This window comes from Talpa europaea, assembly GCF_964194135.1.
Source record: "Talpa europaea genome assembly, chromosome: 10".
NCBI classification, from domain to species: domain Eukaryota; kingdom Metazoa; phylum Chordata; class Mammalia; order Eulipotyphla; family Talpidae; genus Talpa; species Talpa europaea.
This window is the reverse complement of record NC_140077.1, coordinates 27,002,446-27,019,335: the sequence shown is the minus strand read 5'-3', so window position 1 is coordinate 27,019,335 and position 16,890 is coordinate 27,002,446. Positions and strand designations below refer to the sequence as shown.

General features: G+C 39.7%; 1 protein-coding gene across 2 annotated transcripts in view; it reads left to right on the top strand.

Moving 5' to 3' along the window:
- PCGF5 (polycomb group ring finger 5) overlaps positions 1-4,339 on the top strand; it is a gene marked incomplete at both ends in the record, with an annotated part of 40,247 nt that extends 35,908 nt beyond the window's left edge. For both annotated transcript variants that reach the window (XM_084246269.1, XM_084246268.1), the window contains one exon: positions 4,292-4,339. In XM_084246269.1, coding sequence (XP_084102395.1) covers positions 4,292-4,339 — 48 coding nt within the window. The remainder of the gene's footprint in view (positions 1-4,291) is intronic.
- Between the last annotated feature and the right edge of the window lie 12,551 nt (positions 4,340-16,890).

The window sequence follows — 16,890 nt, the reverse complement described above, 5'->3', positions numbered from 1 at the left end:
AAAGTAAATTGCAAGTACCAGTACAGTTGACCACTAACTGCTTCAGCAAATATTTCCTAAGATCAAAGACATTCTCATATATAACAAATTCTTCATGAACAAGAAATAGTAAATGAGAGTATTTGCCTGAACATAGACATATGAATCAAAATAACTCAGGAACAGACCCTAATATATATGTCTATCCAAAAAATAGTATTTTAATTTAGTGGATGGAAAAAATTTTAACATTTATTGAGCACTCAACCATGTACTGGGCACATTTTTAGGCCCAGGAACACAGAAGTGAAAATGAACACTATTCTCCCCTTAATTATGGTAACAGATGAAAAATAAATGAGTAAACATTATAATGGTAGAAGAAAAGTTAAAGTGGATACTTTCTTTAGATTGGAAAAGGACTTTTTTTGAGGTTAAAATTTTTTATAAAAAGATAGGTGAGAAAAATAGCCATGTGAATATATAGTTGGGCACACCAGGCTAAGGACACACAGTGCACAAGCCCCAAGGAGCAGTCCTGTCAGGTGGTTTGAGGGTGGCAAGTAGGCCAGTGATGCTGGAGCAAAGAAAGTGGTTGGTAGAGGTAATGGTGATAATTGAACTTGGAGATGTAGATGTCAGAGGTGGGATGTGATATAGTAGGGCTTGTTTTCAATGAATTACACTGACACTGTTAGCAGCAGTGATGGGGGAATTTAATCCATACCTCATATTACATGAGTTACTCATGGTTTAAAGTGGTAAATATTAAAAATGATGACCATCAAGGATCAAGAGGAAAATATACTTAATTAATCTCAGTGGAGTTGGCCTTTTTCATTGTACTTAAAAAAGGAACATAATAAACTAAGTTGACAATATTGAAAAATATATAGCAAAAATACCATAACTAAGAAAATATTGCAATATGTGACAGGTTTAATGTCCTTAATACATTAGGAACTCAAATCTGTAAGACAAAGTTCAACTGTCCAAATGTTCCATGAATAAATATGACTAAGCAAGTCAAAAAAGGAGGAAACAAAACTAATAAGACAAAAATTAATTTAGACATCAAGAAATAAAATACCATTTTATGATTATTAAATCGTCAAATTAAGAAGCAAGGCAAGAAAGGGTAGTACTCAGTATTGATGAGGCTATGGAAGAATAAGCATTCAATTTCTTTTGAAAATGTAAAAATAGAACAACTTTCTTAAAGTCTTAATGTGACAATACTTATCAGAGAGCTTTTTAAACTGAATGCTGGTTGAGTCAGTTTTTCCATTTCTAGGACTCAATATTGGAAGTAGCATGGAATTGGGTGATAGCATGGAGAGTGGAGAATAGACTAATGGGTCAAGATTAATTTATAGTAGTGAAAATGTGAAATAAACTAAAATGTACAGCAAAAGATTTTTTGATTTCTTACAGTTCATTTTTATAAAGCATTATATGCAGCCTTGAAAAACCAACATAGGACCATATTGAATTATGCAGAAATAAGTTTGTGGAATTTCTTGACACAAGGTAGTTCAACATCAGGAAATCAATCATCATATTTCACCACATCAACAAAAAGAGAAAAACCAGATGATCATATTAATAGATGCCAAGAATACATTTGGTAAGATCCAACATACATTTATGATAAGAACCCTCAGAAAACTGAAGAGAAATGGTATATAATAAAACCCATATATGAGACACTCACTGCTAACATCATTCTCAATGTTTGTAAAAACCTTATAGGCCAGAATTCTTAGATGAACAAGACTAAAAAGGATATACACTAAAATTAGTATCTTTGGATAGTGGAATTTAAATGGTTTTCCTTTTTTTCCTTGGTGCTTTTTTGTATTTCCAAATCTACATTAAAACCAAGTTACTTTTACAATTAAGAATTTATTTTTTTTAAGAAAACAAGATACAAAATCTTTTTTTATCATTTTCTAAAATTTATCACATTTGAAATATATACTTTGGCAGTATCTATTCTGTTTTAATGTAATGAGATGGAAGACTAGAAACTCTACAAAATACACTCAGTGCTTTCACTTACTACATGAGGCAGTGATAGGCCATATTTTATTTCTGTAAATGTGATGCCATTTTACTTCAGAAGGCAAACACAAAGAGAAGTTAATCTTAACAGGGCCTCCCCGGTGGCACAGCGGTTGAGCGCTGGGTTGCGAAGCTGCCGGCAGCCTCCGCAGCGCCAGTTCAATCCCCAGCTGCTCCTCGGCCACCGGAGGAGGGTCCCACATGGCGCGCAGACCTCTCCTGCCTCCCGCTGCTCCCCTCAGCAGTGTGCTTTGGTCTTTCTGCCTGTGTACCCAGTGCTTGTATAAATAAATAAATAAATCTTTAAAAAAAAAAAGTTTATCTTAACAATTTCCAGTATTGTAACATATTTGAATAAAATTATTCACCTTCATATGTTGTCATAGAACAAATCATTACTTGAAAGGTAAAACAATACCATTTTTAGCTAAAAATGGAGAAAATTCCAGCCAGTGACAACCAAACCATTTTATTTCCCCTCTCTATCTTCATCCTAGTGGAATTAGTAATGCAGTCTTCTGTATATTAAGAATGGATTCTAGAACAAGTGACTCAATTATTTGCAGAAAATATACTTATTCAAGAGTCAAGAATGGAAAGTAAAACTGGAAAGATGATTATAATGAAGGGTACACCGTGGGCTGGGTGATAGAATGGGTTTAAGTAAAGTTAGGATAGGATGTCTTGGTAACAGTCTCAAAATCCGAGCTTCAGAAAATCCGCAGAGTATAAAATGCACATTTCTGTGCCTCACTCCTAGCTACTGTGATATAGCAGAACAGAGTAAAGTTTAAAATAAAAGCAAGTTGGGGCCTCCCCGGTGGCGCAGCGGTTGAGCGCTGGGTTGTGAAGCTGCGCGCGGCCTCTGCGGCGCCGGTTCGATCCCTGGCTGCTCCCCGGCCACCAGAGGAGGGTCCCACATGGCGTGCAGACCTCTCCTGCCGCCCGCTGCTCCCCTCAGCAGTGTACTTCGGACCTTCTGCCTGCTCTGCTCCCCGCTCTGGCTCTGGTGAATTCTCTCACCCTCCCGCGCTTCTGACTGTACCCAGTGCATGTAAAAACAAACAAACAAACAAACAAGCAAACAAATAAATAAAGCATGCCTCTATTAAAAAAAAAAATAATAAAATAAAATAAAAGCAAGTTAACAAAATTTAAACCAAAATAGATTTAGGCCATGGAAACCCTAAGAAACACTATACTCCAGCACTGAGCACTAGCAATGACCTCAGCATACCTCCTCAGCCTGGAAGAGCAAGACCAAGGTATTTGCATTCCTGCCCTCCAGTCCCATCCCCAGACTCCAACACTGAGTAGCTCTAATAAGTGCTGAAACAGTCATTTTTCAGGATTCTAGAATCTCAGGTACATTCCCTTTCACCTATATGTAAGAAAACAAGTTCTCTTCGCTGGATCTTAGCATTCTCCTACTCTAAGATGAAAGGGAAACAGGCAGTGGCCAACTCAGCCTTTGTTTGGTTTCATAGAAGCATCCTCTCAAATTTTCATTTTAAAAAAGGAGAAATCTGCAGCTTTAAGAAAGGAAAACACATCTGCGGATCCCTTCTGAATTTGTGATGTTTGGGCTTATATATACAATATGATAAACTAGAAGGTAAAATAGACATAGAAATAGTGTGGCGTATGCCTATTTTACGCAGGAAAATCCCTCTCTAGTATTGTATATTGATATATAACAACTTTCTACGTGATCAGAGTAACATCAAGGACAATGTGAACCTCTCATTTATGTCATATTCAAATTCAAATATTTAATAGTAACTATTGAAAGGAGGCAATAACTTAAATGTTCATGTAGCAATTAGCCTTGTTTTTCAACATTTTTACAGGATCTTTAAAATAAACTTTAAATGCTAAAACGTGTCAACCTTAAAAATGTGATTTGTAAAAACTGCCCTAGTGTCATAGTTAATGACTGAATGGCTTTAAGCAGGTGCTATAGCTTCCAGTCCTCCACAGACCCTGCCTCTCCCTAAGTGTTACATTAACACAAGTCATACAACATTTGTGGGGCTCTAAATTTCACCTTTGTTGCCTACTGTGGGAAACTTGACTGATAATAGAAAAGGGCCAATTTTAAAAAATAGAGTTTTAACGGTGATGGCATCTTAACTGTCATAATCACTACTGCCATAATATACTGTAAACTACAATGCTGCATTTCTTAAAATGATTTTTAAAAATGTCTATATAAACAGTCTTATTCATCATCTCTTTTTATTTTTAGTCCTACCCCATGGTATTGCAGTATCGACCAAGAATTGATTTCGGTTAGACCAAAGGGCCTAGATCCCACCGAGATGAATCCTGCCCTATTTGTTTACTCATCGACAGATTGCACAGTGAACGAATGGTGTGTGGACTAGAGGGACACAATCAGATTTTCAGCATGCAAATAAGGCCACTATCTGTCTCTCAATTGTCAGTTGCATTTATGTTGTTTTTATTAAGAGCAAACCAAGTGCCATTCTCCTACTGAACCATCTGCATAAGGTATTTGTGCTGTCTCACAGTGTACAGTATGTCATGGTTACAATCAGTTAGGTATGCAGCCATGATGCAGCCATCTGAATATTTTGCTTGCTTGTTCTAAGATTCTTCTAATGTTTGACTACACTAGTAAAATGGCTCAATCTTTGTGGTGTTGTAGTTTTCACATACTGTTTTATTCTTGTTTAAATAGAGTACTGTACAAGAAACTAATAATTATATCTTGAAATTATTTTGTATGGAAAATATACTTAGACAACTGGTTTTTGAGCCACTGTCCTGTTCTCGGTAAGCTTTTTGTGTACAAAAATAGTTTACTCGAGTGTGCAAATCCTTTTGGCAAGAATTCATTATTCTTTAACATTAATGCATGTTTTAATTGTAGACATTTTCAGTCATTTGTCTGTGTAGTCTACCATTTGCACAAGGAAGGCATAGTAGCCCTCTAGATTGAAAATGTATGACTTCTTAGAGAACTGAAATTAGATTAACAAGCATTTGAAATGTTGGCAGCTGATCACATTTACTTCTAACAAAATTAATGTGTGTAAGGTTAATTTTTCATAATGCCTTATGACAAGCAGGTGCTGCTTCATGAAACATTGTATAGTCCATTTTACGTGCATCGTTTATATTGTTGCTCTTGTTTAATTGAGTACATTCTCTTTTTAAGTTGGCCTTAGGTGTGTGTCATTGTGGCATGCAGAGGATTTTGATGATTTTAAATATTAGGATTTTTAGAACAGATAGCATTAGCTATTTTATGGATTTCAGAAGTCTCAAAGCAACTGTAGATTAAGAACTTATCACATTTCCAAACCATATTCATAAAATAGAATAAATGCATTGTAGTAGATAAATATGCTAACCAAGAGTAATGGTTTAAGGATATTTTAGCTGCTGTCGTAATCAGGACACAATGGGATTACTGTTTTATACACAAGTTCAATAAGATCAGAGCTGTGATAATATCCTTGATTTTAAATTTTGTTAAGTCTTCCATTCATTTTGAGATTAGTCTGCAAGTCCAAGAAAGCCTTGTTATCGTAAATGAAGAACTTGATTTTAAACTTTTTACATTTTACAGTTGGTTTCAAAAAACTTCTTTGGAAATTAAGTTTTACTAATTGCTTCAAAACAAGTTAACCTCTCAGATTTAGGGAAAAAATCTCAAAAGTTAGGAAAAATACTTATTTTAGAAATCAGATGTGAGCACAAACTGTGTGTTACACAGTTTTTGTACTGTATAAGGTAGATGTGCTACATTTTCCAGTAAAATGTATCACAAATTAATGCCTTCTGAAGCCCAAGATGCTTAGAAATAAAGCATAGTACAACTCTAAAAAACACAAAATACAACTAAACCTTGATGCATTTCACAAAAGGCTGAAACTTCATAATTATCTTTTCCATATATCTTTGTTTCAAGTCAAAAGTCTGTATTAAAATCTTTTGTTGTTTTTTGTTCTGGCTTTTGTGAAAAAGGTTATGGCAATACTTTATTAATTTTATTTTGTTAAATTGTGTTTATTTTTAGAAAGGCTCACATGCAGAACTTAAAAGGCAGACTTTTTAACTCTTTAAATGGTTGGAACAGACGTTTGTACTCAACCAAAAACTAATTTATTCTCTAGCTACAGAAGTTTTGCTCTGCTGTGAAATCTAGTGCCCTGAAAATTTTCCTAACATTTAAATTCATTATAAATTTTTCACATCTAAGTCAATGATTTTCATATATGAGAGTTAGTTTTATTATAGTTAATTTAACTCAAAATGAAGTGAGAATGCATTTTAAAAACCACAACTGAGACCTGTTTGGGCCCGTGGCCAAAACTTACAGCCTTCCACAAGTTTTATATACAACATCTCTGCAAAATTCATGTTACCTTCATCATATGTAATTTCACTACCTTCAAGGAAGTATATAGAAAGCAGTTATAGAATTGAAAATAGTTATATATAAAACTCCTTTATTTAATGTTAATGCATTAATGTTTTGTTGAAAAATAATGGAATATGTGCCAAAATATGTGAAAACCTTAAAGAAGGGCATTGACTGTCATTTATGAAAAGGTACACATTATGTAATGGTAGTAAGGCAGGTATTATTGTTAGAACCATAGACCTCTTAAACTGACCTCCTTGGGTATCTTCAACATAACTTTCTAAGTATGGGAGTTGGGACTTATATCCATGTCTAGTAACACACTAAATCCATAGTTATCTTCTAAGTCAGGTTGCAGATTTAGCAGGAAACCAGGTATAGAAGAAATTCAGGAACTGTTGTGGTTAGCTTTATAAATTTAGGGTGCTAATGAAACAGACTTTATATAAGCTTATAGGAATAGTCATCTGAATCTGCAAATCAGAGAATAAAACTAAATTAAGTTCTCTTTAATCTGTTGTTTCTTAAGCAATAAATGGAAAGAACTTTACTTCCATAAAAGATTCTGTAATGTTTTCTCTGCCTTAGATATCATAGATGTAAAAAGGTCAAGAAACTGTGGCTATAAAGAAGGCATGTGGTTACAGCCACTACTTTAATTGACGTAATCAATCATCATCAGCTAATAGGAAAATCAGAATATGGCCTTTTCTCTAGATTAACAAAACGTGTGTAAGAAGTGTGAAAAAATAAACTGAAACACTTGTTAATGAGGTAATATTAGATCATGCAGTCTGCGGTGCAGTTACCTTGGGTAATGTCTTTCCCTTTAAAAAAGTATATTTCTTTATTCATTGAAAATCTGTCCTATACTAATATGCCACACTTTATAAAAGTAATGCATTTGCTAAACTATATTATATACTCAAATGTAATCTAAATGATTCTTTAAGGGAAGAAAAAGTGAGTTAAATCTTGCGAACTTTTTAGCTTTATTAAAATATTTCAGAGAAAGTGCCTCATTGCTAAAGTGCATTTCTGTTTTAGATTTACTGCATGAATTTTGACTTCTCTGTTCCTTTCTCTTTTGAATGGCTGCATATCTAAGTACTCACTAGTCAATTATAGTGATCACTAAGAAAGTAGATACCACCAAAGACATTTTACTATTAATAATCATGTTGGAGAGACAGTTTTAATAGTTTGGAGGTTGGAAACTTTCAGATTAAAATTTAATTTTATAGTTTGGCAATAACCTTGATTAACTGCTAAGATATCACCAAAGAAAGGCTTTCAACTAAATTTTCATAGTGAGATCAATCAAATGCAGGTTTTTCTTGCTATACTCAAAGTATACTTCCTTTTAAAGGCAACTCGTTGTTTTTAAGCACCCTCTGACAGATCTTAGGAAGTCTTCAAAGGTGAAAAAAAGAAACACAACAAACAGACTGGATGAAAATGGGAGAAATACATACTTTGAAGGTGAAATTGACATTTTAAATTTTAATATGAAAAATATTTTATTCCATGGAGGCAGTAAAATCTAAAATTACATTTAGTTTCTGGGTTCTTAGTACTATGAGAAGTTGTATTGAAGACAGACTTTGATAAAAGTGATGTGCTTACTTGTACAGAAAATAGTACATTCTGTTGGACTTATATAAGTGCTATTTCTATATTCCAAAGCAAAATTTTCTAGAGCCTATTATTTTTTTTCTTAAAAGGTAACTCTTCTCTTACTTCTCAGCAATTACTTTATCATTAGAATTTAGCCATACAGCCAAACTTGGCAAAATGGTTGCAGATCAAGAGCACATACACAGAGTTAAACACTCTCCTTAGCCCATTCTCCTTGGGAGCTCATGCTGTGGACCACCGTTAAGGCAATAAAGTCAGTTAGGCCACCAGGTAAACCTCCTCAAATAGAATAAAAATGACTCACACTCTGCTACATATTCTGGTTTATCATGAGAAGTTTTGTTGGTTGTAGCATTTGCCAAAATGAGTGAGACTGCCATAACTTTAATTTCCTGGATGAGAAATACAGAAATGTGAAAGGCTGTTATAGATGTACATCCCCACAGTACAGACCACAGCATAGCTGTTAGTGCTGGTTTGCAAAAGAATCGAAACATGTACATTGTACTAGAGACTTCGAAACCTTTCAAAGCACAAAGTAATTCTTTCTTGATTTACTTGATGTACCTAGTTCAGTAGTATTTTGATGGAAAAGCAGACTGAAAATTCCTTAAATACTTAAATAGACATCACAGGGTTTTCATAGTTTTCTTTTTCTTAAAATGGTGGCATCTTCCCCAATGATTTAAAAGTTACTCTCTTCCTAGTGTGAGGTATGTAGTCTTCAGAAATAGTGTGTTCACTTGCTGTCCCTGCATTTCCAAATAGAATGTAAACACTGGAGCACTCCCTTCTCAGACAGTTATGAAGTTAAACTTAGATATACTTTACTTATTTGAAATGCTCATTAAAATGTATCTGTATACTTGTTATGCCCCTTTTCCTAGGGCTCAAAGGAGACATTTTTCAGAAATGCCTTTAATTTTAACTATCTTTAAATCTCGAATCAAGTGAAAACAGATGTATGTTAAATCCTGGGTTGCATTTTCTTCCATTTTTCAGAGCTGCATGGAGTAAGAAAACTAATCTAGTACAATGAAGATTAAATATTTCTGGGCAATGTAGAGATCGTAAACAGATAATTTATCCATAGACGTCACATCAGTTCACTGGAGCAGGAGTTCTACACAATAAAAATGTCCTGAGTTCAGCTTAATGTTATTTGGGGTCGGTTTTCTTTCACTGTATATTTTAGAATGGGATGGGGGCCCAAGTGTCCTTATGAAGCTGTGGTCCATGACATGAGCTTGTGGGAGCACCGGTCATGCTGCGTTCCTGCATCTGGCACCACAACAGCAAGCGTCAGCTTTTAATAGAGTAGCCCTCATGTGAAGTAACACCATCATAGAATCTATTGTACAGTTATGTTGCTAATTTTCCTTTGAAATATAAAATATTTTAAGCTTTTTTTGTCAAAAGTGGTAACATCTTAATACGAATAAAAACCTTTTTGTGGTTGTAAGATTTAGCTTATAAATCATTCAAATTGAAGTGAAAGAATTACCAGGTCATTGTTAATGACTTAGTCTATTAAGAATATATGTATTTTTGTAAAGGAAAAGCACTTGTAGATATTTAATCAGTACAAGATATATGTCTGTTTTGCAGAAATAAAATGCTGCTTAGAGTCTCTTTAAATATTTTTTATTTTTGTGCTCAAATGTATTTTCTGTCAATCTATGGAATGTTCTGTACAAAGCTGTTATCGTTGTACTGTTGGGCTAGATACTTTTGTTTTTTAAAATCTGGACTTAGCCAAGTACATTTGACCATGTTAAAAATAGTATCTTTGTTATTAAAATTTTGATTGCATAACTGACTGTTGCCTGTCATCCTTAAACATTGGTAATTGTATATTGCAACCCCCATTATAAAGTCCATGAAGTACTACCTTAGCAAATCTTAGTAAAATTTGCCGAGTATTTAAGAGTAAAATATTTTCTAAAGATTCTTGAGCTGTTTAGTTTTAAGATGCCAGATGTCCCTCAAAGGGATATTTAAGGTGTGCCTAAGCATGTACACTTTTTTTTTTTAAGATTGATTGATTTATACAAGAACTGGGGTATAGGTCAGAGGTGCTGGAGGGTGAGAGAATTCACCAGAGAGCATAGGGAGCAGAACAGGCAGACGGACCGAAGACACTGCTGAGGGGAGCAGCAGGTGAGACAGTTAAGGTCTGCTGCACCATATGGCTATCCCCTCGGCCTGCCAGGAATCAAACCTGCACTGCAAGGCTGCAGACAGCATCACAGTGCAGCATTTAACCCGCTGCGCCACCTGGGAGGCCCAGCATGTACACTTTAGAACAATTCATTTTGTTAATCAAGTTCAAATAACCTTTTGAAATTAATTGGGAATCAAAGAAAAGCCCGAGTGAATTGAAAGACTGCTTCCTTCAACCAGTTAATAGCAGCTTTGTTTTATTAATACCTTCCTGTATTTTTGCCTCAGGAATTCTAGTTAGGCCAAAGACAGACATCCAAGTCTGGAAGACTGCAGAGATTCTTATCTCTGCCCCACTGTTATTTTGATTCTCCACCTGTGTTTCTTACCATTGTGATGCCAGGGAAGGAACCCAGGCCTTCAGTGGGGTATGGAAAGCAGCACCCTCACCCGCCGTAGATTGCTGCAGAATGGAAAAGAACAGGAAGGACTGTGCGGGAAGTGCTCAGAAATGTAGTGCACATACTTTTATCATGTCTTTGGTCAGAATTCACATGGCCACACCTAACCGAGGCCTCAGGGAAGGTGGGAGGACATAGTCAAACGGACTATGTCCCAAGCGGAAAAGTTTTGTGACCTGCTGCTCAGTCCCTGCCACACCTCCACTTGAGAAAAGGAGTCAGTTTACCCCATTCTTAAAAGAATTTGTCAGCACAGGCTCAGCTCTGATCTGTTCACTGGTTTATTAGGAAGGAGTGTTGTACTCCAGCTAGACCTAAGTAACTGAGGCTCCAGCCTGTGCTTTTTAGGTAGCAGAGGAATTTGTAGGGAATATTTTGCAGGTAGCCAGTTGGACCCTGCTTGACACCCAAGCCCCTGCCATGGATTTTGGAGTGCCAAGATTCCTACTGTCACAGTCTACTGGAGAATCATTCACAGAAAGGAGAAACTAGGCAACAAATTATCACCACCAGCTTCCAGCAACCAAAGTCCTTTTCTTCCTACTAAGCCCAGTTCAGAGGGCCTAGGTAGATGACTTCTTCCACAACAGCACTTGTGTCACAACCAGAAACTGGTGTTTGTCCTCCCATGATTGTGTCCCCACCCTCATACATGCACATTTTCCCATAGTAACTGGCACCCAGTAGACAAAATGTGGATACTCATCTGGCGGTGGTCCTCTTACAAGGACATCACTCATTTTGGATTAGCACGCCATCCTTACCACCTAATTTAATCTTTATTACCTCTTTAAAAGCCCTGTCTCAAAGACAGTCACATTCTAAACTATTGGTGGTTAGGATTTCCACATACAAATTTGAGAGGCCTCTACAGACAGTTGTCAACTACATTCTGAATAATGTCCTTCCATTCATCTTTGAAGGAAGCCCAACCCAGTTATTTGAGGAACTGCTTTTGCTTAAAGACCAAGAACAGACATTAAGTAGAGTTCCTGCACTCTGCTCATGACAGAGCCACATGATGCCCCATACACCTGGGATCAAATGCAGGATCCTTCTGTTGTGCAACTTTGCTCAACTGACTGAGGCTCAGTTTCTTGGTTGGCCAAGTGAAACAATAAGATCCCATTGGTCTGTGGAGGAATGAGATGCCATAAAAGCGCTTGGAGCAATGCTGGCGGACACTAAGGACAACTCGGCATTTTCCGTCTTGAGCAGGTCATCGCGGATTCGCAATGTACTGTTGATCAGTGTTCTTTGATTTGCTGTGCGCTAAAATGTTGTCAACTAAATCTTGCTGACCCAGAGCTAGCCCAATCTCACAGTAGCTTGCAAAAATCTCTGAAGATGCTAGTGCACGCAGGACCAGCACAGACCGGAGCACATATACAAATGTCTTTCCTGTCACATCCATTTAATCATCAGACAGGCCTGTGAGGTAGCCATTCTTGGCATAAATTTAATGATGTAAACTCACAATCACCAGAGATGTATTCCAGGCCTCCAACACAGGCCTTTGACTTTCCAAGGGTGAGTCTGTTCTCAGGGGCACTGGCTCTGAGCTGAGAGAACAAGAGATCATGCTCAGGCCCTCCTGGCCACTCCATGATGAGTCATCTGGAGGATACACACTAAGATGACTCAGCTTACATGTCACCCCTGCAGTCAACACATCACTCTGAGCACCCCTCTATACCAGGCTCTGTGGTAGGCTCTTGGGATATGGTGCTGAGCCAGATTCCACCCTCATGCTAATAGTTTCCAGGATGGGGGAGAAAAAGCCATTAAGCAAAATGACAAGAAAGAGTGACAAATGTTCTTAAGAAAATTCTATGAGAAAGAACAGGAGGTCCGGACCTTTCTAAGAAAATGACATGTCTATGGAGGCCTGAAAGATAAGCTATAGTGGATCAGGCAAAGAACAGGGGAACGAGTATACCTGATAAAAGTAATAGTAAGAGCTCCATGAGGTGTAGCTACCTGCAGAAGGCCAGGTGTGCAGGCAGGGTGGGTGACAAGAGCAAGGGGAGAGGATTCTGGAGAAGACAGAGGCCAGGTAATGTAGATGCTTTCAGGTTCCGCTTAAAAGCTTGCATTTTGTTCTGAGCATATAGGATTTTAAACAGATGACTGATACCCTCTTATTTCTGTTTATAAACTGTCACTCTAGGAGCTTTGTGCACTGTTAAGGGGTAGGGACTAAAATAGAAATAGGAACAGGTTAAAAATTGAGAGCAATAATCCAGATAAGAAACAAAAGGACCCCAGACTAGTGCCAGTGGTACTCAAGATGAAAAAGTGACCACGGAGAAAGTGGGTGTCTTTGTACATATCCACCCCCCATCCCAACCGCAGTACGTTTAAATTCAACGTAACCTATCTTTTGCCATCACACATGAAGTTCTAGATGGACCTGGGAAACTCAGACCAAGAGGGTGGGAGGAAGCCTTGAAACAGCCACACCCAAACTCCTACTACTTCTTTAGGGAATCTGGAGCAGGGAGGGTGCTGGTACAGGGCCAGGGAGATGGGTTCTTTTTGGAGTGGGTTGAGACCTCCCAAAAGGGTGGTCCACCAGCCATATCCAGGTCTGCTATCAGGGCTCCCACAGAGCCAGCTGTGAGCAGGCTGTCCTGCCAAGCCAACCCTGCCCCTAACAAGGCCTCTGGTCATCCCTGGAGGCCCAGCCCCCAGCACCTGCTCTCCTCCCTCCCTGCCTTGGTCCTGACCTGCTCTCCCCAAAGCCCTCACCCACCCCTGTCCTGTCACAGGCACTGGAGCCAGAGAGCCCTGGGTGCCACCAATGAGTATCTGAGGGCTGGGTAAATTACATAATCTGTGCTCAATAGCGAATGAGACACTCATGTAAATGTGACATTAAATGAAAACTCATGAAATATAATTAAAACACCTACTTATTAAATTTGTGTCTCTCACAGTCCCCTTCCCCTGGATGGAATCGTCAGCAGTCCCAGGGACTTTCCAGCATATTTTAAATCACAAAACAGTCTCAATTCAGAAATGAGAATGTCCAATTCAACATTTTAATTAACACTTCACTATTCATTGCAGAGTTACACTTCCTCCCTGCTCCTAATTGGGGCTTGGAAAAGCTTCACCTTCCTTCCCAAAAGAGGGGGTCCATTTCCTTCTTCCTCCTTCCCTTCCCGGTTAGCGGTTAGCGGGTAGTAAGTTGCCTCCAAGCAATCGGGATCTCAGGGATCACTTAAAGCTCCCCTCTCTCAGCAATCTTTCTGGGCCCTTGGGGCAGTAACACCTGCCAAGCCCTCCTGGGTGCTGTTGAAGCCCCACCCCCACTAGGTGAGGCAGGCCTCTCTGCCTCTCTGGCTTGAGGAATGGTTTTCACTCACTCCACAGAAAGCCTCTGCATAAATCCTCGCCCCTTAATTCCTGCAGGATTTCTTTGAAAATGTGAAGGGGAGTCCACCAGGAAGCCGGACACCCATTTATGATCACTGGGTAGGAGTGGGTTCCTCCCTCTGCCCTTCCCTCTATATCACGTCCCATTGAGTAAAGTCCCCCAGCAAACATGCCTCCCACTCCAAGGTTGCCCGCCCAGTGGCCAGAGGACACAGTCCTTCAGCCACCCTACAGCAGGTGAAGAGAGACACGCCCACGCCCTGCCTTGTAGCGTCCAGTCCAGACTGACGGACCGAGGGCCTGGCGCCAGCCCAACCAGACTCTTTCAAAACACCTGCCTCCCTGGAAGCCAGGCTAGATGGAAGGGAGGGAAGTGCAGTCCTTTTAAACCAGCAGGGGCCAAAGCCACTGCTGTGTCTCAGCACACTGAGCTAGAGCAGAGTGGACTAGACAGGAAGCAAAACCAGGCTTCGAAGACCCCGACAATGCAGAGGGCTCCGACCCCCGACTATGGAGTTGGCGCCACCTGTTCTGGGCTGGTCAGTGCAACCTACTAGCATAAAACTGTTTTTATTTCTCAAGCTTCCTATGTGGAAGCAGTTGGGTGAACAGCTGCTAGAGGGGTGGAGGTGTGGGGGGTGTTCTGGGAAGTTTTCCCATTTGGGCTGACCAACAAGTAAGATGGAAATGGCCCAAGAACAGTCTCGTACTGTTCTTAAACATGTGCTCCCAGAAGAGTGCCTTGAAGGAAGCTGTTTCCATCCCAGGCAACCTCGGAGATCTGACTGAGTGGTGTGGTGATGGGAGAAGTTGAACCGAGAAGGGCATCAGTGTAGTTCAGCCGGGCACAGCTGTGTGACCTTGGGTAAGTCACTTCCCTCTCTGCTACCTGCTCTGCTACTTCACCCTGGACCTCCTTTCTTGTGTGACTCATCCTAATTGCAATGACTTGTGTGGCATGTCCTCCCAGCAGGCCGCGAGCAACCTGGCCACAGGCGAGGCTAAGAGGTCCAGGCCTGCGACCCCACCCCTCACATGCGGCCTGGCCCCTGGCAGCGCACAAGAGACAAAGGTCAGAATGGATATATGGGCAGTCAGACCCCTGCAGGCGACTCACAGAGGCTGCTCTTAATTGAGAAGCAGTTGCACTATCACTGTGACCCTAGACTGGAGCGAGAGGGGCCACTGGCCTGGGCTGGATTCTTAGAAGGCCCCGCAGAGCGCAAGCTTCATAACGAGGACATTTTTTTTTTCTTTTTCATCTTTCAAGAAACTTTTTTGAAAGCTCAATGACCAGTTTAGTGGAAGAAGAATACATCATCTAGTGGGCTCCTCAGGATGTTGAGGGGAAAGGAAGTAGAAGGTCATGGTCTCTGCCCTGGGAAGCCAGAGAAGGGGATGCTGCTTGGCTGAAGTGACATACCCCAGGTCACCCCAAGTGAGTGTCCGGAAGGCAGAGTTGTACCCCTTCCTTATCTCTGCTCGAGTGGGTTAGTTTTGAAAGGTTCTGGCTCTCTGGGGATCTTGACAAGTCAGTCTCCATCCTGAGGTCAGGTGAAGGCACTAGGGTTCAAGTGAAGTACTGCCCGAACCATCAGAGTCCAAGGCAGCTACTGACTCCCGGGCCCTGAGCAAGGGACGATAGCTGATGACTAATGAAGTCTGAGTGTTGAACAACCATGCAGACACACCCCTAAATTTGCAGGGCTTGAAGCAAGAATATAGATGAAGGCCACACAGAGTGTGCCTAAATATTTAGAGCTATTTATAAAGCTCCACACACAGTCACCCTCTGTTCTCACCCAGGGCGGTATAGCCTGATCTCCAGAGAACAGAAAAGTGGCTTTCTTCCCCTGGACAACCCTGCTACCTGTGAGCTTCAGTGATTTCATAGGCATGCTGGGGGGTGGGGGGCGTGCTTGGGAGAGGGGGCAGAGCTGGGCACTGGCCCAAGTTCCCATATTATTTGAACTCATGGGTCCCACAGGACTGTAACCAATGGAAAAATAGTTCTCAACCAGCTGTCACCCCCAAGGCACAGCAACAGGCAACAGACTGAGGCCCTCAGTCTTTCTGTGAAAGAGGCCTAATAGCTTGTCTTCATTTCTGTGCCTCTGTATCTGAGGCCTGTTTCTAGCTAAACACACACTAAGGGTTCTTTCCCTTCTCTCCCCTCCCCCCTCCTCCCTCTCTCTCAGAAATACTCTTTTCACACACCTACCAACCCCTACCCTCTTGCACTGCTCCCCCCACCAGAGTGGAGCTCTTACACATGGCTGGTGCTCCAGTTTTTTTAGAATTTACCCCGGTATTTGTGACACCCCTTGATTGCTTGACTCAGGTAGCCTACAGAGCTTCATTTCTAGGTCAAAAATCAATAAACATAATACATCACATCAACAAAAGGATGGACAAATTTATGTGACCATCTCAACAGATGCAGAAAAAGCATTTGACAAGATTCAACATTCTCTTATGCTAGAACCCTCCATAAAATGGGAATAGATGAAACATAGCCCAACATATAAAAGCCATAGATAAACCTACAGCCAACATCATGTTCAGTAGTGAAAAACTGAAAGCATTCATCTAATATCAGGAGCAAGACAAACTTGTACTCTATTCAGTACAATTTTGGATATCTTAGGGAAAGCAATAAAACAAGAAAAGGATATCCAAAATGAAAAGGGAGAAGTAATTCTATCTCAATTTGCAGATGACATAGTATACATAGACTATCCCAAAGTTTCCAGCAAAAAGAAAAAATAACAAATAACATATTTGAAATTAACATATAAGTGGTAAACT